General features: G+C 40.8%; 2 protein-coding genes across 5 annotated transcripts in view; both read left to right on the top strand.

Moving 5' to 3' along the window:
- The first annotated feature begins 32 nt into the window (after nucleotides 1-32).
- Nucleotides 33-3,619, top strand: sumo3b (small ubiquitin like modifier 3b). Its single transcript, XM_034232398.1, has 4 exons — nucleotides 33-189; nucleotides 1,467-1,595; nucleotides 1,752-1,823; nucleotides 2,486-3,619. Exons 1-4 carry the CDS (start codon nucleotides 169-171, stop codon nucleotides 2,549-2,551), a joined length of 288 nt encoding a protein of 95 aa, XP_034088289.1. The 5' UTR covers nucleotides 33-168; the 3' UTR covers nucleotides 2,552-3,619.
- A 2,525-nt stretch (nucleotides 3,620-6,144) lies between these two features.
- fmnl2a (formin-like 2a) overlaps nucleotides 6,145-26,113 on the top strand; it is a 51,236-nt gene continuing 31,267 nt past the window's right edge. For 2 of the 4 annotated variants that reach the window (XM_034232436.1, XM_034232435.1), the window contains exons 1-3: nucleotides 6,147-6,791; nucleotides 21,215-21,298; nucleotides 25,025-25,105. In XM_034232436.1, the coding sequence (XP_034088327.1) occupies nucleotides 6,678-6,791; nucleotides 21,215-21,298; nucleotides 25,025-25,105 (279 nt within the window). In that variant the 5' untranslated portion in view covers nucleotides 6,147-6,677. Of the gene's footprint in view, nucleotides 6,792-21,214; nucleotides 21,299-25,024; nucleotides 25,106-26,113 lie in introns of all 4 variants that reach the window. The other 2 variants (XM_034232433.1, XM_034232434.1) reach the window with 2 other exon arrangements.

The raw sequence follows: 26,113 nt of genomic DNA on the forward strand, positions 1-26,113 counted from the left end.
GCTCACGAATAAACGTGAAGCACGTGACCCCTTTATGTCGAATTACATTTCAAATCACAGTACGCGCGCGCTCCTGATCTAAACGAAAGAGCCGGAGGAGCTGATAACACGCTTCACAGTTAACAGCCTGCTTCTGCGTTATCAGTAAACCACCGGTAAAACAGCACAATGTCTGAAGAGAAGCCAAAGGTTTGTAACATTTCTCTATCTCTTCGAAGGAACGTCGTGTTTGCTGTTGGCTGCCAATGGTGCCAGTTTCAAGTTAACGTTAGCACATTCAGCTAAGCTAACGCTAGCTGCTTCCAGGCTACAGACTCCGCATTTGAGCGGGTCGATGGAGAAAACAAAGGTTGACCAAATAGCGGATCTTTTGTCGAACAGCGCTTTGTTTGTACTGTCCCCTCATTATGAGCATCCACTACTGATAGCTAACGTTTCTCAGTTGCTTAATCATACATTGAGGGTGGGTTTGTTAACGTTGGCTTCGGAGATTGCAAGTGAAATGAATGATTTGTGTTTTCCCTTTGCGCCATTGTGGCTTTCAGCGCCAGTTTGAACATGGACTAGCTTGCTATGCTAACCACAGGGGGACACAAATGATTCGAGATTGAAAGGTTCAGATGCTTTATTGTTATGTGCACGGGAGCTACAGTGTAGTTATAGCAATTCCAAGTTAAATCTAATGCTCCTCCAACCATGCAACATAAATATACTGTATATGAAATACAACTATACTCAATATTGCAAGAAGAAAACGAGTATAACTAAATGGTACACGATCATGTTGCAAGACCAGTGTGCAAGTCATGCAGGTAAATACAACTATTAACATGTCAAATAAAAAAAACATTAGCTAAATGTTGCAGAAAAGGTTTTAAGTGAATGCAGACGTCTATATACATGTAAATAAAAGCAACGACATGATGTAGAATACATACTACTTATTGTTGATATAAATACATTTGTGAGATGCACACAGAAGAATGATATGGAGTTATGAAGGTGAGTGTGTGGGTTGGAGTTGAAACGACGAAGCTTGTCGCTACGTCTAAGCTCTTTCTATTGAAACTTGAACGGAAGCTAACATGAGTTTGCTGTTGTTGTATGTAGAGTCACCTCATACTAACGGACACCGGCAGGTTAACGGTAAATGATGGCGGTCGGTGGCTGCGTGTACTAACCATAAATACATCCATGGTAGTAAAGGCAGAGGTTGGAAACAGGAAGACTGAGCAGTGTTGTCTTCCTAAATGATTATGATCTAAATTAAATGCACTCTTCAATACATTCCCACATGGTGGTTTTAATTCGTCATCGTGTTATGTGAGTGTAATGGGGGTCGTCGTCAGGATTCACTAGCAGCACGACCCCCTCTAAATAAACATTAGCATCATGTGGGAGTGGATGTTGGATAATGTCATCATATCTCCGTTTTTTTTGTGCTAATGAGTGTTTTTTTGTTGCAGGAGGGAGTGAAGACGGAGAATGAACACATAAACCTCAAGGTAGCTGGTCAGGATGGGTCAGTTGTACAGTTCAAAATTAAAAGGCATACCCCTCTCAGCAAACTAATGAAAGCCTACTGCGAAAGACAGGTACGCTTATTCTGAAAGACTGAAACATATACCTGTCGGTAAATTGAACCTTGACTTAATAACATCACAATGGGATGAATGACCGAACTGTTGTTTATATTTTTGGTTTATAGCTACTGGGTGCAATATTTCATTTATGTTTGTTTTGTCTTACAGGGACTGTCAATTCGTCAGATAAGGTTTAGGTTTGATGGACAGCCAATTAATGAAACGGACACACCTTCACAGGTTAGTAAAAGCTAGTCTTGTATTGTAACAATGGATATGATAAATGAGTGAATATTCATCATTCACAGTATGGCTGCACAATATAAGAAAAACTGACTTTCCAGTTGTGTCTGGCGCACCGTCCCTCCCTGCTGGGGTGTTACACTTCAGGCCTTCCAAACCAACACACCCAGCAGCTGACTGAACCATCGATTTGATTCACCTGGTCAGATGCAGGACTGCCAATTGAGAAATGTAGAAATATACCTGTTTGATATAGAAATTGTAGCACCTAGACTGTAGGAAATGATTGGAAAACACTGGATAAGTAAAGAGAAATGATACATGAGAGTTTTCCTTTTGTCATGCCACATGTTACTTTGCTGACATTGCACTTCCTATGATGGGACTATAGCACGTGTGCACAATGTCAATGTAAAACAATATGTTGTGCAGCCCAAAACCATTTGTATTGAACATATACATATTTAAAAACTAGCAGCCATCCCCAAAATAACATTAATATATTTGTCTAAAAATGTTCATTTCAAACAGGAATTACAGAAAACAAAGCAGAAGTATTGAGGGTTTGATACCAAGCTCTACTTCTAAGGAGATATATTGTGCATTGGCTGTAGAGTAATATATATATAATATATATATGTGTGTTTTTGTTATTACAGCTGGAGATGGAGGATGAGGACACTATTGATGTATTTCAACAACAGACCGGGGGAGTCTTTTCTTAAGTTGGACCTGGACTCTGGAAAGAACATCCACACCAGTTCTTCCCTGTTGTATTTGTTTCTCCTTTTTTTTTTCTCACTCTGCTTGGTCAGGCTGTTCACAACATAGAAGAAGGTAGAAGGTTTTGCATTTTGGGCCAAAAATGAACGATGAGATGCAGGGTAATTTAGAAACATATTTTATTCACATTAATGGATGATTTGAAATTGTCCAGGGGCAGGTCTCAGATCAGATATGGCTCGTAATGGGAAAACAACTGCTACAACTACTTTTGATGTTGAAATGACCTCACGCATGTCTATAAACCATAAGCTAAACTACAAGCCAAAACCTTGCTTTTCTTCTTCTTTAAGATTTCCAGATTGTTGTGAGCATTTCAATTCAGGGGGGGGGGGGGCTCAACTACTTTTAGTTCATGTACTTGATAGGATTGCTATGGAGGATAATTGCTGGATGGGAGCTTGTGGTTATTCTTTGTAAACAGGAACAACATATTTCCCATGTAATAAAGTTGTCTTTTTTTATTTGATGTATCCATGCCCAAGACAAATGCGACTTCAGATCCATATGGATGTTTTACCTCAATATGATCACCCTCAACTCAATAGTAAATAAAGTACAGTAATGTTTCTGGACCAAACGGCTAAATCAATATTCTTTTATAAAAGGGTTTGGTTAATATATAATATGTAGATGTAAAGGGTTACTGTCTCTAACGGTGGTCTTTGTCGTCACACAGCAACAGAACAGTTCTCTCGATGTGTTCATTGACTTCTTTCCAACTATTCAGGACTCTAGAAAACAAATATTTCATCTTTGCCAGTGAAGAAAATGCGTATCTCATCTAACAATATATATTTCAGTTAATGTATAAACTATTCAGGCAATACTTTGCTGCCAATTTTTAAATGTTTGTCAAATCTATCTAAACAGTTGCTTAGTTTGTTGCACTCATGTGTTAGTAGAAATATGTCCACTTAGTTTTGCAGGGTGACATGGACATATTTCTTTTGATTTGTACATTATTTGTTGTCCCTATACTGTATACAATAAATATAGTTTGATACTCAGTCTCTGGCATTATGTCTATGTGTAGACCTATACTATTCATAGTTCATATATACTGCGCTACACAGTGCAGGGCAAATATTTTTTTAAACCTCCACATCTTGGGTGTAAATAAACATAAATCAATTAACGTCCTGACTGTCAAAAATAATTGTTCCTAAATTGGATGGTGATATGATTTGTAACAAAAGGTGCACATTCAGGCCACTAATGTATGATGTTGGAATTAGGGTTCATTGTTTCCAGATGTAACGACTGGAACAGTTCATTTCACCAAGCCAATAATTATTTGATTTGTTTATCCTCTTGCAAAAGTTGTGATTTGCAGACAGCGGTCTTACCCAGAGTGGGCAATACACTCTCCATACATTAGAGGGCATTGTTGCTCTGAAGATTTACAGGACCACGTCTTGCTCAGCTACATCTGCATCTACTTCATCACTGAAGTCCCCAGCCCTTAATTTAAGAAACAAAGACGCATTTGTTGCTCCACTCCAGCCTTTTGAGGGCCATAACTCCATGAGTCTTCTCTTAAGAGAACTTAATTTCACAGATGTTAACTCAACTGAGCAGCCAATAGAACCCCCTGAGCCTCCTCACACAGAGCTCTGATTGTGCTGTCTTTATTTCTGGCATCTCCTTTGCATTTTATATTTCCTTGTGGATATATCTGGAGTCTCATATTCCCCTAGACATCTTGGAAATGCAGCTGCAAGGTGCCCCCTCAATCTATACATTCAAAAACCTCATGAGTCTGTTGGTAAATGCTTCATATATAAATGTAAATAGATATTAACTGCACTGGCTAGATTGCTGTCAATGAATAACAGCTTTTTGTTGCTGTGAGTCACAATCAGCTGTGGTCAGCGATGCTTGTCAGGCAGCACATACCATCAATTGTCTGTCTTAAGTCATGCACTGCTCTCAGTGAACAGTGAGGTCTATTTGTTTGTAATGGTTATAACATAATTGGTTCATTAACCACACATTCACAGTGACTGGAATTATGAGAAAAGTGTATTACATGAGTTTGTGTTCCCAAGAAAAACTTAGAGATGTCTGTAATATATAAATAACTGCATTAGAACTAATAATATGTCATGTAATACTCTAGCACACATATAAACATTACTCATTAAGATGACATAATGGATCGTAACAACATTGAATCAATTGAGCCCAGTCAGTTTTCATTCAAGCTCAAATGCTGGTTGTTTCTTTACAAACTCTTCCCATCCAAATACTGGTCCTATGTTTTTTTGCAATTGTTGGAATGAGTTCTAATCTTCAAGCTTCTTCCTTCATACCAAGTTTGAATGAACACCATAATGAGCAGCATCCTCTGAGTAAATATAACCCAGTAAGTGCATACACATGTTCTACACATCATACAACACAAGGGGAGGAGTCTGAGCAAACAAGTTTAACTTGGGACGATGCTTGGGACACGTAAGTATGAGCTCAGTCAACCGTGTTTTGCATCCTCCATGTCTCAAGTCAGCAACCTCAGATGTGACACACCATCCCCTGTTGAATCAGTCCAGCAGCCTGAATACAACCACTGTGCATCTGGAGAACCTCTGGATCGCCTCCAGAGCGCTGTATGCTGATGTCATCCTCTTGTGCGTAATGTGGTCCCCACCCTGTCAGCAGATCAGATTTCATCCCATTCCATGTTGAGATCTTTAAGGGAGTGTTAAGGGAGTCAGCTTTGTCATCATACAATTGTTGTCATGCAATAATTTAAGAGATTTTACATAACCACGAAAATTAGTGATTACTTGATAAATATTGCTTTGATAACTTTGAATAATAGTATTTTATAATATAGTAGACTTTTTCTACAGTAGACATTCAAACATCACTGTCTTTTGTGAAAAGGATCAAAGATTAAATTCCTCTGCTTATAGAATACAAATCTAGAAAATAGATTGTAATGCTAAATAAATGGCCAGACAATTCACATCAGAACACTTGTGTTACCAATAATGATCATTATTGCTTTATTACAATCAGGTGTGCTAGTTCCAGGGTTTTGGTGCACATTATAGGTCGATGCGCCCAGCTTACTGGGACATTACATTCATGTTGTGTGAGCTACACTTATGCCATGGCAAAGTCAAAGTGTTTATTGTGTAAAGTGATACAAAAACAACAGTAACATAAAGTGTTCTGGTCCCTAAAGATAGGGCTAGAGTAGACTGCCAATTCACAAGCCAGGCCTACTCTGGGGGGAAAAAACGTTCACATCATCAACTCTAAAATGAAGTTGATGTAAGTTTGATATTTCATTTATTCATAAAGGCAACAAATGTACCGCTTTAACATTATTTAAAATACATTGACTACAAGCCCATAACCTACATGAAGAGTTTGAATTCCCTTCAAAGAGCCCCTGTAACTATCCTGGGGGGGACCAAAGTTCTCTCACAATGGACTCGAAGTACCAGAATGCAACACAACAAATATCATCTCCTTAGCGACGGCTTTGGGAACTACGCCCCGAGAAGAAGTCGGAGGCTTGCCCCCTGAAAGGACTCATTGTAGGGAGGGATGAGTCTGTGTGCAGCGGTGGTGTGTGTGCTGTGAGTGTGTGTGTGTTTGTGGAGCCCCCTCCTCCTCCTTAACTAGCTGGTCAGCAGCGGAGGGATTATCGAAGCAGTTCCATTCACTACTAACAGACGGGGAGACGGGGGGGATTGCAAAAAAGCGTGAATCATGCTTGTCGTCATTACTACCGGCTGGGAGTGGAGCCGAAATTGTGCAAGATACGGATAACAGCGAAGAAAGGTCGGTGTGGAAGTTTCCAGGTCTCCTCATTCCGCCGTGAAAATGCCTCACCAGGGGCTCTGCCGCTGCTGCTGCTGCTCGGACCCGTCGCTTTATGCTGCCTCCTTCACATGTGCTTAATGTTGAAGAACAGGATATAAACCTCTAAGAAGTCTGCGAGAGTGACAAAACCAAAGGACCTGAGGATATTTTTGTTTATTTTCGCCCTGCGGAGAATTTCTCAAGTGAAAGAAGGAGGGAGAAAACTTGTAGGCTAGTTGTTGGACAAACATGGGGAACGCAGGGAGCATGGACCAGCACACTGATTTCAGGGGACACAACATGCCTCTGAAACTACCCATGCCCGAGCCTAGTGAATTGGAGGAAAGATTTGCAACCGTTTTGGTAAGTGAGAAAAAAAAAAACCATTTTCATCTGTCTGCTCTTTGTTCCCTCCATGCTTCGCTGTCCTGGGACGGGACAGCTGTGTGTTGGTGGGTGCTGGTTGTCCAGCACGCATGTCCTTTGTTGTTCAGAGAAAAGGGCTATTCCGACCAAAAATAAACTTGTGTTAGAGGCACAAGAGATTTGCATCTGTTGCAATGCTTGAATATTGATTAGAGGGTGAGGTAACACTTATCAAATACTTTTCAACCCTTATCAAAGTGTAGTTCAACAGGATAGTGAACTTATTGACACACAAATGTAACTTTTTTTTAAAACTCAACAAGTTTCTGAGGCTTTTAACTTTCCTTACACCATGCTGAAATCCACACCTCATTTGGGCTCCCTTGACTTCAAACACAACATATGAACGTTTACTGTACTTTATAGCCTTCAAGTCTCCCTTGAAAAAGAGATCGTTGATCTCAATGGGATTTTCACCTGGTTAAATAAAGGCTACAAACAAACAAACTTATTCAGCAGCCTAGGTCCATTCCAATGCTTCTGTACAAAATTGTTCCTAAATTGTTGTTGTTACACCTGCAGTTAAATGATTGTTTTTATGGCAGTTTTTCCGAACTTTATGAGTCCAGGCGCTGGCTCACTACTGAAGCTCTAAGTGCCCAGCATGCCAGCTCCTTTTGAAACATCTGTCACATCATAAAGTGTCAACCAGCGTCTGTCAACAATTATGTTACCTGAGAGGGAATGCAGCACATTCCTGGTGTTGTTGAAAGATCCTCCAGACTTTGAAGAGCTTTCAAGTCAGTTAATAGGAGAAGGAAAAGTGTTGATGCTGATGGTTGACTAAAACTTACAACAATATGTTGACTGACTAATGGGGAATAGTTGTAAGAAGCCCCATTGGATGTAAACTACATTTCATTGTCTTATTACTTGTACTCAATAAAGTTGAATCTTAAATAATTATTAACCATATTAACTTGCACTACAAAATGATTACACAGGCCATCATTGTTGCTATCAAATACTTGTTGCTGAAAGAGACACTTTTCCGCACAAAGCTCCCCAGCCAGTGAATAAAGGCCTAAATAGAAGAACAGTGCAGTGATGGTGAAATTTGAGAGCTGGTAAGATGTGGGTCAAACGTGATTGTTGCCTGTTCCACTGCTCTCATGAACATTAGCTGCTAATTTGACTTTAGAAAGCCGGTTCTTAGAGCAGCTTGATTGAATGTTGAATTTGCTTTCAACCTTTCTTTGCTGCTTTTATTCTGGTTCAGGGCTTTGCTTTTGCTAATGTTATGCATGTTATGTAATGATCTTGTTCTGCAGAGATCTTTTAGCCTGTAAGCCCATTACAGAAAGTGGATCAAGTTGAGGTGGAAGTCAAAGCATTGTGTGCTGCTGTGTGGTGTTGGGGTGTGATTGCTGCTTGTCAGAAGCTGATGAATCCCATCTTGCGCTGGAGACAAGCCTTTGGGGCAGTGAGGTCTGACGTAACACAACAGAGGGATTTGGACCTTCTCCTTAATCACGCCTGCTTTTAGATTTGCTTACGTATGCCCGAGCATTGACGTTTCCATTCTTAAATATGGGTTTCTAAACGTCAGGAACATCCAAAAATATGTTGTACAAAACTAATCCTTATTATGCTTTCAAGAAAGAAAACAAATCCACTTGTCTAACTTGAGGATTTCGTAGGCTGGCTGTCAGAAAAGCAGATCCTCACAGCATGTCAGGAACTCCCCCACTCACTCCCTTCCTCACCCCTGCTGCCAAGCATGATGTCTTAGCTCATGGTGGGATGGAAGCCCTCCAGCTTTAGAAGAATTTAGTGCTCTAATCCCATCATTTAGTGTTATTTACTGCCATCCAAACCCTAATGTGTCTCAGACGGCTGTTGGCTCCATTGATGTGAGTAGCACTGTGTGACTCTGATGACCTCACTTTGGTTTGATTAGCAGATGATAAGGATAATACCTCGTCACCCCTCTCAGTAGCCTTCTCTAACATATCAGTGGTAATCAATGCTGATGAGTCAACATTTAAGTGTACTTGGCTGCTGATCATCATTCCTTTCACCTAATCATTAATCGTTTATTTTTTATCCTCTTTATAAACACCTGACACTTTTAGTTTAAGAATTACTGCAAAGCAAGTCTTCCCTCAACCTAGGCGTGAGGGAATGGCAGCCCGACTGTTTACCTTCCACTCCTAATATGTTGAATCAACAGGCGAGCCCTGGGTAGCAGTGGCGAGCCTTTTGGATTAAAGTCTTGTGCCGTGTTCCACCATATTCAAGCACACGCCTAACTAAACCCTTGAATTTCCTATCAAGGACATACAGTATTTTAATTCGGGTCCATGCTTTGTGATATGAAAAGCCTCCTTTGAAATATTGACTCGTGACCTCAAACATCTGAGCAGACCATATGCGTGTAACCACACAGAGAATACGGATAAGTGCTACAGCAGGGATGTACTGGGAAGGAAATTCAGGCCGGGACTTTGAGATGAAGAAGCCTGACATTTTATCTGGCAGTAATTTCAATGCCAATACAGTTTTCGTAATATATAAAAAACTTGTATTATTCTAAAGATTTTCAAGACACTACTAGGATGTCTTGTTGACTCCCGCTTCCTCCGTTTGGAACAGTCCAAGAACCTGACAAAGCATTTCATTATCATTTTGAGTACCTGGCCGCAACTTGGTGTCACCGGCACATTTTGGACACTACCAAAAAAGATCAATGTGCGATACCCTGTCTCTATTTCTTTTTGTGTATGCTTACGGTAATAATGAAAGATATAAAGGCTGTCTGTTTCCAAATAAAAGAAGCAATTCCCTCCCATTAAGTTTTGTACAATATAAAAAAAGTTTCCGCTGAAAGTCAAAAGTTCCAGGAACTAGTGGTACATGGAACAAGTGAGGAAGTGGACCTTGAGCAGAGATTGTTTTGTCAAGAAAGAACTGTAAACTTCAATGTGTTTAATACAAAACTAACTCATTTTATTATGTCTAAGCTTAGTGGTGTTTTTAGACATCCTGCTTACTGCCAGCAACCTGAAAACCACGAGAAAATGTCCTTTCTAAAAGTTAGGGTTAGGCTTAGGTGTGATATCCGATCCACAATTCACCAGCATGCATTTCAGTATTTCCAGTCGGATATTTTAATTCAGTCTCAATTTTTACCAGTGATGGCTTTGTATGATCGCATGGTACCACTTTTCGGATAAACAACGTTTACTGGCGGCATTTTCTATTAAATGAAAAGCTCCCATTGAAGTCTCTGTTTAATGAATCCCTGGAGCCAAGAGCTGATCTTGTAGTGATAAGAGAGTCACATGTGACCTTGTCCGTGACGTGAAGTGAGGTGTAGTAAACCCAAATATTAATTGTACAAAGAATTAAGAACAAAGGTGGTAGATTTCCATGCAAGTAAAAGCTGGAATGTATTCACTGTTTCACAAGTGTTTAAGTGGGCTGTTTGCTGTGTGTGTAATTCCTGCTAGCTCTTTGCTTTGTGTGTCTTGTAAATGTAACTTGTTTAGTGTTTAAAGGGCTTAGCTTTTCCCATTTGACATCTATTAAAAATGGCTCTGTAGTTACATATAAAGCATTTTTGCAAGTCTTTACCTCTGTTGTGGTTGCCATAGTGTTGCTGAGACAAGTCTACAAGAAGATGGGTCTCACATGATGATGAGCTAGTGTGAGGAGAGCCCTTTAAATGTTTACTCTGCACAGCAAAACGCTCATAACCCAGTGAATCAAATGGTCACGTCAACATCTTGGTAGACCAATTTACTCTGGACTTATTGCTTAATCAATCCCAAGCTACCAGTACGCCTACCATTAGAGGTATAAGCAACATTTGAAAAGGGGAAAATGGGTCTCTTGGTCTATAAGGTCACACTGGCTGAAAGCATGAAATGACAGCAGTCAATCTCTGACTCATATGTACAGAATGAGCCAGTCTATATGCTTGGTGCTGAACCACAGGAAAATGACTCTGTGTAGCAGGAATTCAGCCCAGGCCTCATGTCTGCTCCTCTGCTTCAGCTAGCCACAGAATTGACATCAAATAAAGTTGTACCCACATCCAAGACACCATCCACTTCCATCTCAGAGCTGAATATCATGTCTGCTGTCAAAGAGGCAGAGATGTTTACAGACCATACTTGTTTAAATGCCATATGGGGAGAATAGGCTTAGCTGTTGTTGTAGCTGCTCTTCTTAATAGACTCTCCAGATTATATCTAAGCTTCTTTGTTTAAAGGCGGCTGAAGCACCCTAGGTTGCTGTTATTTGTGCTGCGAGGCCATGCATCTGAAATGTACTCCTTAGGTTAATCACAAGGGTAGCCGTCAGGTTTAACTGTAGAGTAATTTGTCACATGGACAGGTCCAAGGTAGCTGTGTTTGACCTGCGCTCACAACAGCTCAACGTAAAACCCTTTCACAAAGTATCTAGCTGAGATTAAACAAACTGAAGTTATAAAAGATGTATTTAAGGCTGGTATAATCCATTTATTTCTCGAATAGATGAATCCTAAGAACATTATCAGTCGATTCAAGTGGAGATTTTTTTATTTTACAACATGAATGTACTGCCTTGTTTTGCGTTCTCGTGAAATAGCTTAAAGCCACATTAGGCAGCAAAACAGCCACTGTATGCTGCCTGCTCAGCACGGGACATTACACTGACACGTGGCATCTAGCTGGTAAACATCTAGAATTTAAACATAAAGACCAAGACAGAGCTACAGTGAGATACTGGAATTGTAATTGTCAGGTGTTCCGAACATTTGCAAATATTGCATCCGATTTGCAGGTTGTTGTTTACTCAGAAAGACAGTTTGAGTTTTGACAGGCCGTCTTCTAGCATGTGATTTAACTCTCCCATAACCTTTCTGGAAACACAAGGATCCATCCATCTCCTACATTGATACATGGGACCCAGGAAGTGACTAAGCCATGTCGACTCTTCTTCATTAAAAAGCAGAACAATGGGTATTGTCTGAGGAGCAGAGGGTGAACACTGGCTGAATCCCGTGCAGCAGACCCGGGAACAGAGCTGCTCTTTATTCTGTGGAGAGCCCAAGACGGAGCCTGGCACTGGACCCAGACCCGGCAGGCTGCGAGAGGCCACCACACATACCCAAATATGTGTGTGTGCGTACATGCTTGTGTATAAGCATGTGTGTTTGGAGCCCCATGATGCCCACCAATTAGCCGTAACAGAGCTGAGCATGAAATTATTGGGGAGCGATGAGATCCAGCAGCCAGTGAGCTGGCCTCTGCAGCCTCTCAGAAGAGATGTGAGCTGCTGCAGTGTTGAGTGATAATATGAGCTCGAAACCCTCAAGCGAAGCCTGAAAGGCATCTTTCCTGGCTGGCAGACGGTCAGCTGATTATATGGGAACAGGTTTGTCTTGGCCTTATGCAGGCACTGCTGAGATAAAACCACTAGGGCTTCAATCACTATTGTTGTTCTCTGTTCAGTTTTGACATTCACACATTATGGGGTGGTTTGGTCTTCTGCACTGCATCTTGGGGGGCAGTGAGTACTGACAAAGCAAAGTGATATTGACTTTAAAACATTGCTTAAACAAAGAACAGTTCCCGATCCTTGTTCTGGTGCTGGACTGATATAAAGTCTCTGGACTCTGAGTCTGGGTTAGTGACCTGGTTCTGGCTCAGCTACAGAATAGCAAGAGCCATTGAGATTTTTCTTCACAATGTTGTACTGAATGCCAGCTACCAATACAAACAGTTTGAAAAGAAAGAGAAACTTTCCCCTGGAGCTTTTTGACGTCACTCCCAAGTAAGGCTTTCGTTTTGGACTTGGCTGTGTTTATCTTTGCTGTAGGCCTTCCTGCGTAAGAAGCAGGTGTACAGCGATGCATCCTGGAACAGTCCAGCCTGCTCCTTTTTATGTTGGTCACAGCCAGTTTCCAGGACCGATCCAAGGGCCACACAAAAGAGCAAGAGAGTTGCTGCTCTTTGGAGAAGTGCATTATGGTCCGGATCTGTCTGTGCTCCAAGGTGGCAGCTGTGCTAATAAAATAAGATTGCTCTGCCAAAGTGCTGCACAAAAGTGGGTGTTTTGTTTATGAAACTGTTAAGAATCCGTTGATACAGGACAGCCTTCAAATGTCTGTGGTGTGTTGTGGCTTCAGGCTCAGTATTATCTTGTGACATTGATATAGACGTTTGAGTTGTTGGAACATTTTGTTTATCAATGACTTTTTTCAACCGTGTACATACAATAACTAAACGGCGTCCTTCCATCCAAATATGGGAAGATACATTCTTATATGGAGTGAACACCAAGCCCTTACTTGTAATTATATTTGTTGTTGTTGTTGTTGAAAGGGCTTGGTAGTTCACTTTAAAACAGCTTTGTTTCTTTTTCTTCCTGAATGTTTTTTCTTGGGACATATGCTGCTTTTGACGCTGCCAGTGTCAAAAAGGCAGGTTTTGTCAGGTAACGACTTGCCAGAATTAACATCTGCAGAGCAGAATGGGAGGTCCTGTTGCATTTGAATGTACGATCACTAAAGTACATTCAAAGGCAACAGGACCCGGCCAGAGTTTGACATAGGCCCCGTCACAGCTCCAGACAATGCAGCAGTCTGTTGTTTCAGGCTTTATTGGACAGATGATGTATCTTTCACCCTGGACCCCCCACACTAAAAGCATGTATTCAGTGGGTCTGAAGATTGATAGCACACTATTGTTTTTGTAGGCTTTATTTATTTTTCCAACAGTGCTTTATTTAACTGGCATTTGGTTAGAAACACATTTGAAATATTTCTCTCAAAAAGCACAGCAGATCACAGAGGTTGTTACGACTGTATCGCAGACTCAAAGTCAAGCTTTCAATTACAAACTTGTTTCAAGATAAGTCCCAATGTAGACTAATGAGTACTTCAGTTTGTTGTATTTGTGAGTTAGTATGTTATGTCAAGTTTAGATGTTTTAGTTTTGACTCATCTGTCTGCAAAGACAATCCAATAATCCATTACGCTCAGTGGGTAAGCACATTGTCAACTCTGTAGTATCCTACTATGCATACTTCTGCCTGGCCTTAAGGACTCATGCTTGACTCAATGTTTATCTCTATATTCTTTTCTATTCCTCGCATACATTTTGTGTTATCTCTTCATTGGTTATCACAGAAGCATATTGCTGTGTTTGCTGCCTGCAATTGAGATTGCATCAATCATCATTAAAGGGTGGGGTGTGCTACAAACCATTACAATGGGATTTCTATGGATAATATTTCTATATTAGTTATAATATATTCCAGTCGAAGATTTATTTTTCTACACTTACTCCGCTATTCTTTAGGTAGTTTATGTTGAATCAAAGGTGAATAAGAGTCAGACATGTATTTCACCACAGACACAATTGTAGTGCGATGAGTCAAGAATATTAGTCATTATATTTGTTTTGTAATGTTGTGTAACAGTAGTGACTCTTTGGATGAAAAAAATGATTAATTTATAAGATATCTTAAAGGTGATACATAAAAAGAAATGGACAAATTGTGAATAATTTGTTAAATTATTGGGGAATATATTGCTACAACACAACAGACGAGTGTGTGGGGTTGTCATGGGATACTGTAGTTAATACAAAACGGATTAAAAGCTCTAAAGGATTATACTTAGCAGCATCGTTAAATTAGTCGGCCTCCTTTTTGTGAGCTCATAAATGTCCTGTTCATCCCACTGCCACCTACTAAAAGTAACCCAACTTTATCAGAGGATGTTTTCTTCAAACCTGACCAAACTAATTCAAGTAAACCAATGATTTCATTCCATGACCCATTGTACCTCCCTTTTGAGAGCAAGTGTTTATCTTACAGATAAACAACTTTTCTTATTCATATTCTTTTTTTCCTCGTACAAAAACACGGACTCCACCTCAGTCCAGACACTTTCGCAACCCCTAAACATCTGGCCTGGCTGGAACTCATCTGTGTTCATGTATCACTTGTTTTGTTTGGACAACTTCCTGCTGCTTCAAACCATCTCCATAATGTTTCCGGTATTTGGACAACATCCAGCTTGAAAGCCATTCCCTATCGAGCCAAAGGGATTTACCCACAATGTAAACATTACACCAGCCTTTTTGCAACACACTGCTTGTTTGCACACAACAATACAAATCAAGGGTTCAAATGTCTTTTCTCAAAGATGTATTGAACACAATCTGAATCAGAAAGCTTGGCTTTACACTCAAGTTCTAAGACGTTTGCACAGAGGAAGTTACATTTGATTCCACCCACTTGCAGCTGCTGTATTCTGTGCGTATAACTGGATTTCACTGTGTCATCAATCATATACACTATGGTGTTGCATGTCTGTGGTATGGCTCACAAAATGCAATTTCAGAAAAGGTGTGGAGAGAATGATATTAATGAAGTGGTTTCTTTCACCTAAGTGTGGCTGGTGATAAGAGCCCGCTGATGTGAGGTTAGCAGAACTACAGTATTAAGTCCTCACACAGGTGAATGAATTACATTGGAATGAGATCGTAACGGGGGAAATGAGAGGCCAGGCTCCAACATTTGAACTCACCACGTGGTTAAGAGCCGTTCCAGTGAACAGCTTCACAAACATAAACACTACCGTCCCGTTGAAGGGGGCTGCTGAGCTGGAGCAGGGGGTCCTGCGGATTACAAAACTAATCTGAGGACAGACAGGGGACACCTGTGCCCTCAAAGAACACAAAGGCTTACAGATCCACGCTGTGCTAATGAGAGGCGGACAGCTCGGCTTGGATAGTACATGCCTCAGGGCCCTGCTACTCCTTTCTCCCTTATGAAGGCACTTGTCCCTCACTACCTCCAACATGAAAATGATTTGATTCTTATGTCTATTCTGCAGGGCTCCTCTGCATCCCTGTAGGGTAAACGAGAAGAGAAGTAACTGGAATGTACTTTGAATGTGAGGGTGTTTCTCAACTCACAGCCTAAAGGGATAACTTTGTAAGGACTTTGTGAACTGATGTAGCAAGCATTGGGAGAAAACTGTACAGCATCCATTCATTTCCATGGTATTGAGCAATTAGAAAATATTTGTTATGACTAATCTTAAATAACTGATGCAGTCAGTGGTTGTCTTGTTGTGGCCTGTAGTTTTGCGTCTGTAATGCTCAATAAAAAGACAGCGAGATGTTTTAAAGAACAGTAATAACTTTGAGCTTGGAACATTGCTTTGGATGTTGCAAACTGCGTGTTTACACCATTAGGAGCTGCAATCTGTTATTATTTAGATTTGTGTTGTTTCCTATTCATGGAGAAAACTGTTTTGATTTAGATCACGTAATGCCAGCACTACTTGCTCAGTCTGGAAGATTGAAGTTGTTTCTGGAGTTGGTGCATTAGCAGGAAAAAAAGGTAGAGCTGGCAGAAAGACGAGAGCGTGGGTGTGTCTCAAACTCAATGCAGCCCAACTCCCCGAGGACAAATCAATCCCTGCTCTGAAAGATACGGGAGAGGAGGAAGTGTGGCGGAGAGGCACTGCACTGCACACTCCAGTCTCTCTCTGTCTCTTGTTAATGTGTTTTAATATGTGCATTAGAAGAAGCTTACTCGGAAGCTTGTTTTCAACACTTTACTGACACTATCTTCCTTTTTAAAGCAGTTTTCATGCTGTGGTAGATGGGTTTTCACATTCTGTATCGGAACAAGAAGACTAATGGAGCATGAAACGGGGGCCAATTGCCTATTCAAATCTCATCACTCCCCCAAAACCAAAAAAAAGCCTACCAGAAACCTTGTGTATTGTATTTTGTTCTTGTGTTGAGCGCACTTATTGCTTTTATGTTCAAGAACAATTATAGACAGCTACCCTCAAGAGTCAAGTTAACTTTAATGTAACATTCCACTTTGTGTTTTGTACTTCAGTTTTCATTCTGGTAAAGTACTAACAACTATTTACTATTGTTTTCTGATGATGATGAAACATTAAAGAGATAACCCATCTGACTGTGGAGGCTGACAGCATTAGAGGCAAATTAAACATCTGCAACATCATCAACACCAGACTGTAAGAATGAACTTCAATACATCAGTTACTTTGAGTTATGACATGTCAGGTAAACGGTTTGCTTGTGCAGTTTGTAACAGTTGTTTGACATTTTGAATCCTGCTCAGAGCTGATAAGTTAGGTCTCCAGTGCACTCGGCAAACTAATTACCAGACTGCAGGAACATTACTGTCAAAGTGTGACTGGATTCATTTGTTCCGATTGTAGATGTTCCGAATGTTCTATTTTGGACTTACATACTACTAAATAGCTTCTTGTTTTTGTTAGCAAAGTACATATTTTTACAGCAATTGCTTCTAAAGCAGGCCCTCATGTGACTGTGTGTTTGCTCTTGTCGCCAGCTGTGCCTCCGCAGACCTCCTGGAAGGTAGTGGTTGGTTGGTGGGCTTCCAGCCAGCTGCCTATTTTTACTCTCTTTATGACTCAAACTGCTTAATGAGAGGATACATGTACACGGACATATTTCTGAGCGATCGGCCTGATGTGAGGTTAAACATTGACATTTATTGATATCTGTAGCAGCTGTTAAAGTTGAACTACTTATTGTCATAGTTGCGCAGTCGGAGTGGATCCGCTGTGGCATACTTTAGCAGCACCATGGTGAGAGGGGATCACAGGGCCCCTAACAGCTAACAGGGGATGACTTCTCTGACCCAGGATCTGGTCAACCTGTCAAACCTCAACTGTAAAAAACATATTATCCAGCGGGGATATTGCAATAAAACATTATATTGGCTGGGGAGTAACGCAAGAATCACGTGTTCTTTGTGACGGTGTATATTGTTGTTAAGATCACAAACTCAAAAACAACAATGTGTATTAGCTGTTCAACCTGTGTGTGTGATTGCCTTTTAGTATACTATAGTGGTGCTTTTTGTGTACCACATCGACTTCATGGTATGCACGCACACACACACACACACACACACACACACACACACACACACACACACACACACACACACACACACACACACACACACACACACACACACACACACACACACACACACACACACACACACACACACACACACACACACACACACACACACACACACACACACACACACAGCAAAGTCTGCAGCAATAATTTACGTGGCCTGTAAAAAGGGTTTGGGTTTATTATCCATGCCTCTTTTTTTTGTTGATATACAGCACTTTCTTCAGCTGAGTGTCTTTATAATTAATTTGTATTACTCTCCTTACCTAAGCAAAACTTTTGCACACTAAAACCAAGAAAGGCTAACATACATTGTGTTCAACTGGACAGAATTGTTTCATGTCTAATACAACACTACACCATTTGCCAACTATCTAATATACTAAGTCTCAACTATAGTGTATAATAGAGTGAGTGAGCCATTATTATGCACTTAGCCTAGGATTTATTTTATAAATATTAGTTTTGCTTTGTGTTGTAAGATGACTTGGACTAGTGTCTGAATCAGGGGAGGCCCCATGTGTGAGCCTCAGATGTAGCCTAGATTGCTTTAGAGTCTGACATAGGATTCAGTTTGAGCCAAAAGTCACAGCTTTTTCCAAATGTTTCTAAAGGAGTTCACTCTCCAGCAGTACAGATGTGGGACAGCTGCTCTGGAGATTAAATGTTATATTGGAAGCATATTCACATTACACAGAAAGGAGATGGTCATCCAGGATTAAACTCCATGATTTCCCCTGCTGTCACGATCATTTTAAGTTTCTTATGCTTTATCATTGTTTCTGACAATGTGTGTTGCTGCCTGGTTACCCTTGTTTTATAACACATCTTTCTTGCGTTGAAGTTTTATTAAAATTGAGTTGACGAAGCTTCTTACACAGATGTATGTCCTTGAAGGGTTCTTCAGTTTTAATGTATCAGTTGACGTGTAGTTACTTGATCGTAGCATCCCATGTTATAATTTGTGGATTGGTTTGTGCCTGTCAAATGGGTCAAACTTGTCAAATGGGTCAAACTTGTCAAATGGGTCAAACTTGTCAAATCCTCCATATGAGGAAATGTAGGTGCATGTGTATTAGGTGTTTGTAAAAGTCTGCCACACCCTCTTCAACATCACCCTATTAATACGGCACACACAGCAAGAAGTCGTGCGGTTGCAGACGCAGGGTAACCTGACCCTCAGAGAGCTGAGTGCCTGTCACAGCTCATTAGCAAAGGGATGAAATGAAGGCTGGTAGAAGTGGCTCTTTGCTTTAGTTGGAGCGGCACCAAGCCGGAAGCCCACAGCTCAGTGCACCCACAGCGACTCAGCAAACAAACCACTCATCCAGCCTGCAGGAGCACAGCACCTAGCATATCCAGCACCAACATCATTACCACATTTGTCTCCAGGCCAAAAGTTAACCAATATCCAGACATAACAAGACAGGAGTCTAGAAATAAAAAAGCTTGAACTTACCGTCCACAATAAAACATCCTGTTTTTACTTTTTTGTGTAATAAAAGGAGACACTTAGTGGCTTTCTGTCATTTAATCTGACTGTCTACTCGGGTGTCTAATTTTATTGTAATCTGTACTAACTGTAGTCATCTGGTTAGCAGGCAGACTGAGTCAATAGAGCCTCTCAGACTCCCTATTCCCTGCAGTCAGCACCGCAGCAATCAGCCGGCTGGCAGCATCTCCTGCATACTAATATCACTTCCTGCCCGCTCTCAGAGTACACTGGACAAACAACAACATTTGTACCACCAAACATAACTGTTGTGCTTCAAATTGATTGTGTTGCACCTGAAAACATTGATAAGCAAGTCAACACACTTTGCTAACTTGCCCCTCCTGAACAGCTCTCTGCATTGATCTCTCTCTTAAAAATGTAAAAGGATAGTTGTGTGGATAAATAGCCTAGCCAAAAGATAACCCACAATATTAGAAAATCAAATCCTTTTTAAACATCTAAGCAAGTTGTGAATTGCACCACTCGTTCAGTGTCAGGCTCTGTGCTGGTGTTACACGCTCATGGAAATAGTCTGGATCCCAGGATATTCCTCATTCATCTTCCTCTCGCCCCCCCCGCTACAAGGAGAATCCATTGGAGGACAAAGTAGAGGCTGACGGCTGAAAACACACTGATGATCCAGGAAAGAAGCCACAAGCTGAGTGGTGCACGATAGCCACTATTTTTCCTATTTGATCCCTAGCAGACAGTGGAAAGAATCTCACTAAAACACATGTAATGTTCCTATAACTGTTTGTAGCCTTGACTCAAAGGAGCCCACACCTAAACAATTTCTTTTTGTTTAGGTGTTTGCTGTGCACTTTTAACAAATCTCCTGGGCGACTTGTTTTTATTTCAATTTTTTTTGCTGACATATCTGCATTTTATGTGCTCTACATGCTGTAGGTGGTACGATTTTAAGTGTTGCGTAATTGTTTCAAGGTTTTTCTAATTTGCACGAGGGCGGGTGAATCATACAGGATAAAGAAAGTGTTGTGTAACACTTTTTGGAAGATTTGGGCCTATTTTCAGACACATGGGTCGGATTAGATTTGTCCTCAACAACAATCAATTGGATGGGAAATAAAAGTTTGAAAGTACAGCACAGTTTAAAGCTTTCTCCTTCAATTTAAACCACTTGTTTGTCTATTTCCCTTTTTGTTCTCACACTAAATCACTTTCAATCTACTGTCTGTTAAGCGACTTCAAAATACATTTGATGCAGTTTATTATGTGGGGGTCAACCTCGGCCGCCTGGTTGTAAAATGTTAAGTCCAGACTCAGACAATAGAGCTTAGTTGGGTGTCCTCTGCCTCAGTGTAGCAACCTAACTCTCATTAAACAGAGACCTTCTTTATCCATGTGTGTTGTAAGACTCCTCTGCAGACATTTTGGGATTGTCTCATTAGTGGCCTTTCTGACAGTAACTGCGTAGTAGGAAATGCAAATGAATAAGCCAAGATGTATTAACCAAGAGGAGTTGGGTGTATGTGGGCATCACAGACAGTCAGGATATAAACAACACTATATAGAATAAAAGGGAGAAAGGAATAAGCATATGTGAACACCTTGTTATTAACATACTATAATGTTATATTTAACAGACAGTTTGGCATGATATGTGCTTCATACAATCTTACTCCAGAGAGGAAGAAGCCTATTAATGAAGGAGATCTTGTGACCTTTCACTAGTAGCACCATCCCATCGCACTTGAGTGTGAATATAATGACCATTACAAAGTGTGAAGGAACATGCATCCCAGTAATAATGATAGATAATGATCTTGTATACCTTTTCCTCCTGTGTCTGAGCTTAATAGTGTTTTAGTTGATCTGGGATGTCAGTTTTTTCCCAGACTCCTGTGAATGATGAGGTTTCATTATCCACATCCAATTGACTCTGACCTTTTTCTTTTTTACAGAGCTCGATGAATCTTCCTCCAGACAAAGCGCGACTGTTGCGACAATACGACAACGAGAAGAAGTGGGAACTTATCTGCGATCAGGTGGGCTCCAGTCACTTGTTATTATGATCCTGGCATGTATTGCTGTAAAAGTCACACTACATTGGTTGCATCATTTCCAAATTCGGGATAAAGTGGAATGAATTAAGCTTAGGTACACAACGTTATAGCTATTGGTTATTATGTATACATTTAAGTTATTTCACTCATCTACCAACCAATCAGCACTTGATACAGTTTACCTTTTAGGCTTTTCCATTGGCACTTTTGGCCCTGCCTAGTTTAACCCATGCTGCGCTGCTTTATGTGTCCATTATTACATTGCATTTAGCTAACGCTTTTACCCAAAGCGACTTACAATAAGTGCATTCGACCAGGAAGATAATTTTTGCCGTGCAGCAACCAAGATGGACATGGATCTCTGGAGTTGGGTCAAAGAACACCCAGCTCGCCTCAGCAACAGTGACCTTTCTTGAGCTCGGCCAATTATGACTAAAATACCTTTTACCACTCAAATGACCCTGGGTTGAGAACACAGAAAGGGGTTCTTAAAAGTCTGTGTGTGTGTGTTTAGCGCAGTACTGTTGTAGCTTCTAACTGAATCTCTGTGGTTGGGTTTCTCCCATGTTCCGCTGTTTGTAATTTCAGCAATCTGCTTTATTTCGACCGACACTAAAAGAAAAACCAAGTCAAGCCAGGACGGAAAATGCACATGGAAAAACCCCATAAGGGAGCATTCAAACATCTACTAAATATATAATCCTGTAGGTCTGTCCCACTGCGTGCCGTAACCACAGCACACATGCTCCATCGCCCTGCCTTTATCCTTTACACATTGCCCAGGCTTCCCTGGTCAAGTGGGTTAAGTAGCGCAGCAGGGCGCAGACATCAGTTAGTAAGTTAAAGAACTCGGTGATAGGCGTCAGCGCTGCATGTAGGAAATAAGAGAGCGTTGTGCAGCGGGCTGTGGTCTGAGTGCTCCACTCACCCTGCAACCTCCGTGTCAGAGAGTTTTTCTGCCTCTCTGAGCACAGAAGAAAAACTGAGACGAGATCAAGACCACCTCCCACTCAAAGTGTATATATCCACTGACCCTGAAAGGAACAGTACCAAAGAGAGCCCAACAGGCTGCCCACTGGAGTCAGAGATCCTCTTTCAGTTCCGAGTGGACTCCCTTCTGAGACCTAAAGTGAAAATTGTTGGTTCCCTTTTTCTTGTCAGTTAAGCTGTTTCCAAAATCATTGTGATGACAAGCGTCTTGGTTACTTTAACTTACTGAAAGAACACTAAAAGCCAATACTCAAAGTGTGTGCACATGAATCAGTCATCCGTGTTTAAAAGTGACCGGTTTTTACTGAACTTAACTTCATGAAGATCTAAATTATTTGCTACTTGATAAAGTGCCAGGACGTGCATGGTGTTAGATCCTTAATTTCCCCATCGTTTTAACATTCAGACATCCAAGAAAATTGCTTCACTATTCCTTCCTTTCCTCTCGTTTTCCTTACAAACAAATACCCATGACAGCACAGGCCGCTCTGGGAGTAAAGCACTTTCTGTGTCATAGCTACAGTGAATCTCTTTATGTAACCATGGCAACACTGATGGAGGGAGGCAGGGAAGCATAGATGACAGGTACATCCTCTTTGAAAAACAGGCCCCACAAACGCAGCCAGTGGTTGAAATATTAAACATTTTTCAGGCAATTACGGGATGTTTATGAAATATGGAGGATGCTCTTGATGTGAACACAAGGTTAACACATTCAAGAGTACAAAGGAAAAGTTATACAATGAACACATCTCTGTAAAATCCTGGGACATTTGTATTCCTGTGGCTTTTTCCAAACAACACATTTTCCTCTACAGAAGTTCATACGGATCTTTAAACTTAAAAGCACCCTTACAAAGAAATGGCAAACAAGTGATTCTTAGCTGATTTCCCCTTTCCTCAGTATCTGCTCAACTGCTCAGGTGCAGAGGGGGAAGCATATTAGTAATGTTTTAACCCCTCAAATTGAATCCTAACCAGATCCCCCTGACAAACTCTTTAACAGCAATGTCATGTGAGAACCTGTTCATATCTGTGCTCATAAAAACCAGACTAGGTTCCAAAATCTCCTGCTTGATGCATTTACTGCCAAACATTCCTCACATTTCTTTGCATGCAACAGGATATGTACAGTAGTTGTCATATGATTTATGATTTGGCAGACCAGCAGATAATTCTCGAGCAAAGAATCGCTCACATAGGTTTGACTCCCAGCTCTCTTTCCTGACGCCACTGTTGTCTTTCCTGTTTTTGTGACGGACGCACTCTGGCAGTGATAAATGTGATGTTTCCGATAACACTGGTGGCCCAGAGATTCCATCTGATCTCTCAGTATCTGTATCTGTAAAGGTGGCACAATGATGAGAACACATTCATAAAATATAACCCTTTACTAGACTTTTAGTATAGGCTACATCTTATGAAGTTGGACTGTCAGAGAGGAGATTTGATTTTATAGCAGCAGCTCAACAGTTTCTGGCGTTAGTGGCCATCCTTCATTACAGAGGAAACACCTTTTACATGTTGTTGTCTTATCTTGAACAGCCATTGTCCTTTCTCAGCAAGTCCATGGCCACTGTCTTTAAATGACAAGTCTTGGAAACCAGAGCAGAAATAGGACATCCCAGATAAGAAGAGGATAGAAAACAATGAAATCGTAAATGCAATGGTGATGAAAATATTATTTGTTTAGATACTTGCACACTCTGGTATGCATTGAAAATCAAAGATGGATGATATGGAACAGATAATAGGTCTTAAGGTAGACTTTTCCTTGAAGGCCTGTCAATTGTTGTAGCTTATTGCTTAATTTATAATATGTTTTGAGTGTCGTATAAAGAGTATTATTCCTCAATGGTATGCTCCCCATTCTGACACTCTGTTGCGGTTGACTGTAGTGTGGGAAATCACTGAACTGAACCAGACATGCTGCTGTGATGTTGAGCTCAGTCTGATCCAAATACTGTTTCCCGCTTACTCACTGATCCAAATCCAGCACTAATCTCCTGTATTTATATTTAGAGCACAATCGTGAGGGGATTTGACCTAAAAACCTGTTCCTGGCTGTGAACTTAAGAAAGGTGTGCACACAGCCACACACATTGAAGAATGCCCAGGCAGTTGATGCAAATTAAAACCAATAATGATCATCAACAGCGTGATCTTTTATGATCTCTTGCAGGCTGAATGACCTTAACGTTCATATCTGAAGAGTTCATCGCATTCCTGCTCTCATCTACCTGTTAAACCAAATAATTGATGCAGAAACCACTGTTAAGCTTGAATATTTTATGAATAAAAGAATGGAAATCTGATTACAGTTTATGTTGTTGTGCCAGACCTGTTCTCTAATAAACAATACATTTGCTTTCACAGTACAGCAGAGGTGTCCACACAAGGTTTATTGTTAAAGTTCAACAGAATGATCCTCATGAAGTGGAACCTAATCTGAGGTTTCCCATCAATTGAAGGATGACTCATGTTTACTGTAGTTTACTCAAAGCCTGTTCAGTTTCAATATGATGACTTAAGATCAGTTTACAGGCAATGTGTCCAGACCTGTGAGGGTGTAATTATTTACTGTGCAATGGAATTGAATTGTCAACCAGAACCTCCTGATATGAGTAATTCATACAATGCGAGTATTACTTCTGTCCTTGTATTACACATGTTTTCAATTGTTCAACTCACTCTTTTGATATCCTTTTTTTTTCATAGGAGCGATTCCAAGTGAAAAACCCGCCTCACACGTACCTCCAAAAGCTGAGGAGTTATCTAGACCCAGCAGTCACGAGAAAGGTGAGTGCCCTCGCAAACAGCCTATCCTGTTCCACTGCTGCAGCTCTTCCTTCCCCCCCGACCCTCTATCTCTCGTCCAGGATGTCCCTACAGCTGAGGATCACTCTCAGAGCAGACAGCTTGGGAACTTAAGTTAACAGTCAACAGTGTGACTTAGTGAGAACAGAGGCCGTTGTTTATCTGGTACGCCCAGGTTTAAGAGACATCTGCAAAGCTGTAGTGTCATTTGGCAAAAATAGGGATTTAATTGATGTTGCATTGCAGCCGTGAAGGAGCTAACCGGAGATATCAGAAGAGTCTTAGCGACATGATAAACAGATCTTATGTCATCTGTTTCTGTGGTTGCCTGGAAGCAGCAGAAAGGGAGTAAGAGGAGGAGCTCCATGAAGAAAAGTATCTGCCGGCTCTCAGGCTTTGCCAAAATGAAGTCTTCTTGGCCTGAGAGAGCTGTGGGGACAGTGCTGGGAGACCAATCTCTGTCATAAACAAATTAGCCAGTGAACTATGCCAGAATAACAACAAATGGCTTAATAATTCAGTTTGCACTGACTGGGATTTTACATCACAAAAAGCCAGCTAGAGCAGCATGAACAGAACTATAGTGACGAGGGCAAAGGGGGAAAAGCAGAGGTGCATATAGAGACACACAAATTACTTCAAATGACAGGACATACGCAGACACAGAGTTGTTGAATTATTGAATTAGATTTTTTAAAAATGCAAACAAAATAGTATTGTGTGAGATAGAGATTCAGACCTGCATTATTGAAGCGCAGGACAGTGATTCCCAATGGTGGTACCTCAGTCGAGCAGTTTTGTCAGGGCTGGTGGAAAGATTGTTTAGTAGCTTACACTAATTAAAAACATGTATCTCCATATAGAGTCAGCCATAACACATGGACACCATGTGATGCAAAAAGTGTATTTGCAGCAAGCCCATAATGGTTCAACTTCATTTTGAAACAATTGGATACAAATAACAAATAAACAGTTGAAAATTAGCTAACA

The sequence above is a fragment of the Gymnodraco acuticeps genome, unplaced genomic scaffold (genome assembly GCF_902827175.1).
Source record: "Gymnodraco acuticeps unplaced genomic scaffold, fGymAcu1.1, whole genome shotgun sequence".
Taxonomy (NCBI): domain Eukaryota; kingdom Metazoa; phylum Chordata; class Actinopteri; order Perciformes; family Bathydraconidae; genus Gymnodraco; species Gymnodraco acuticeps.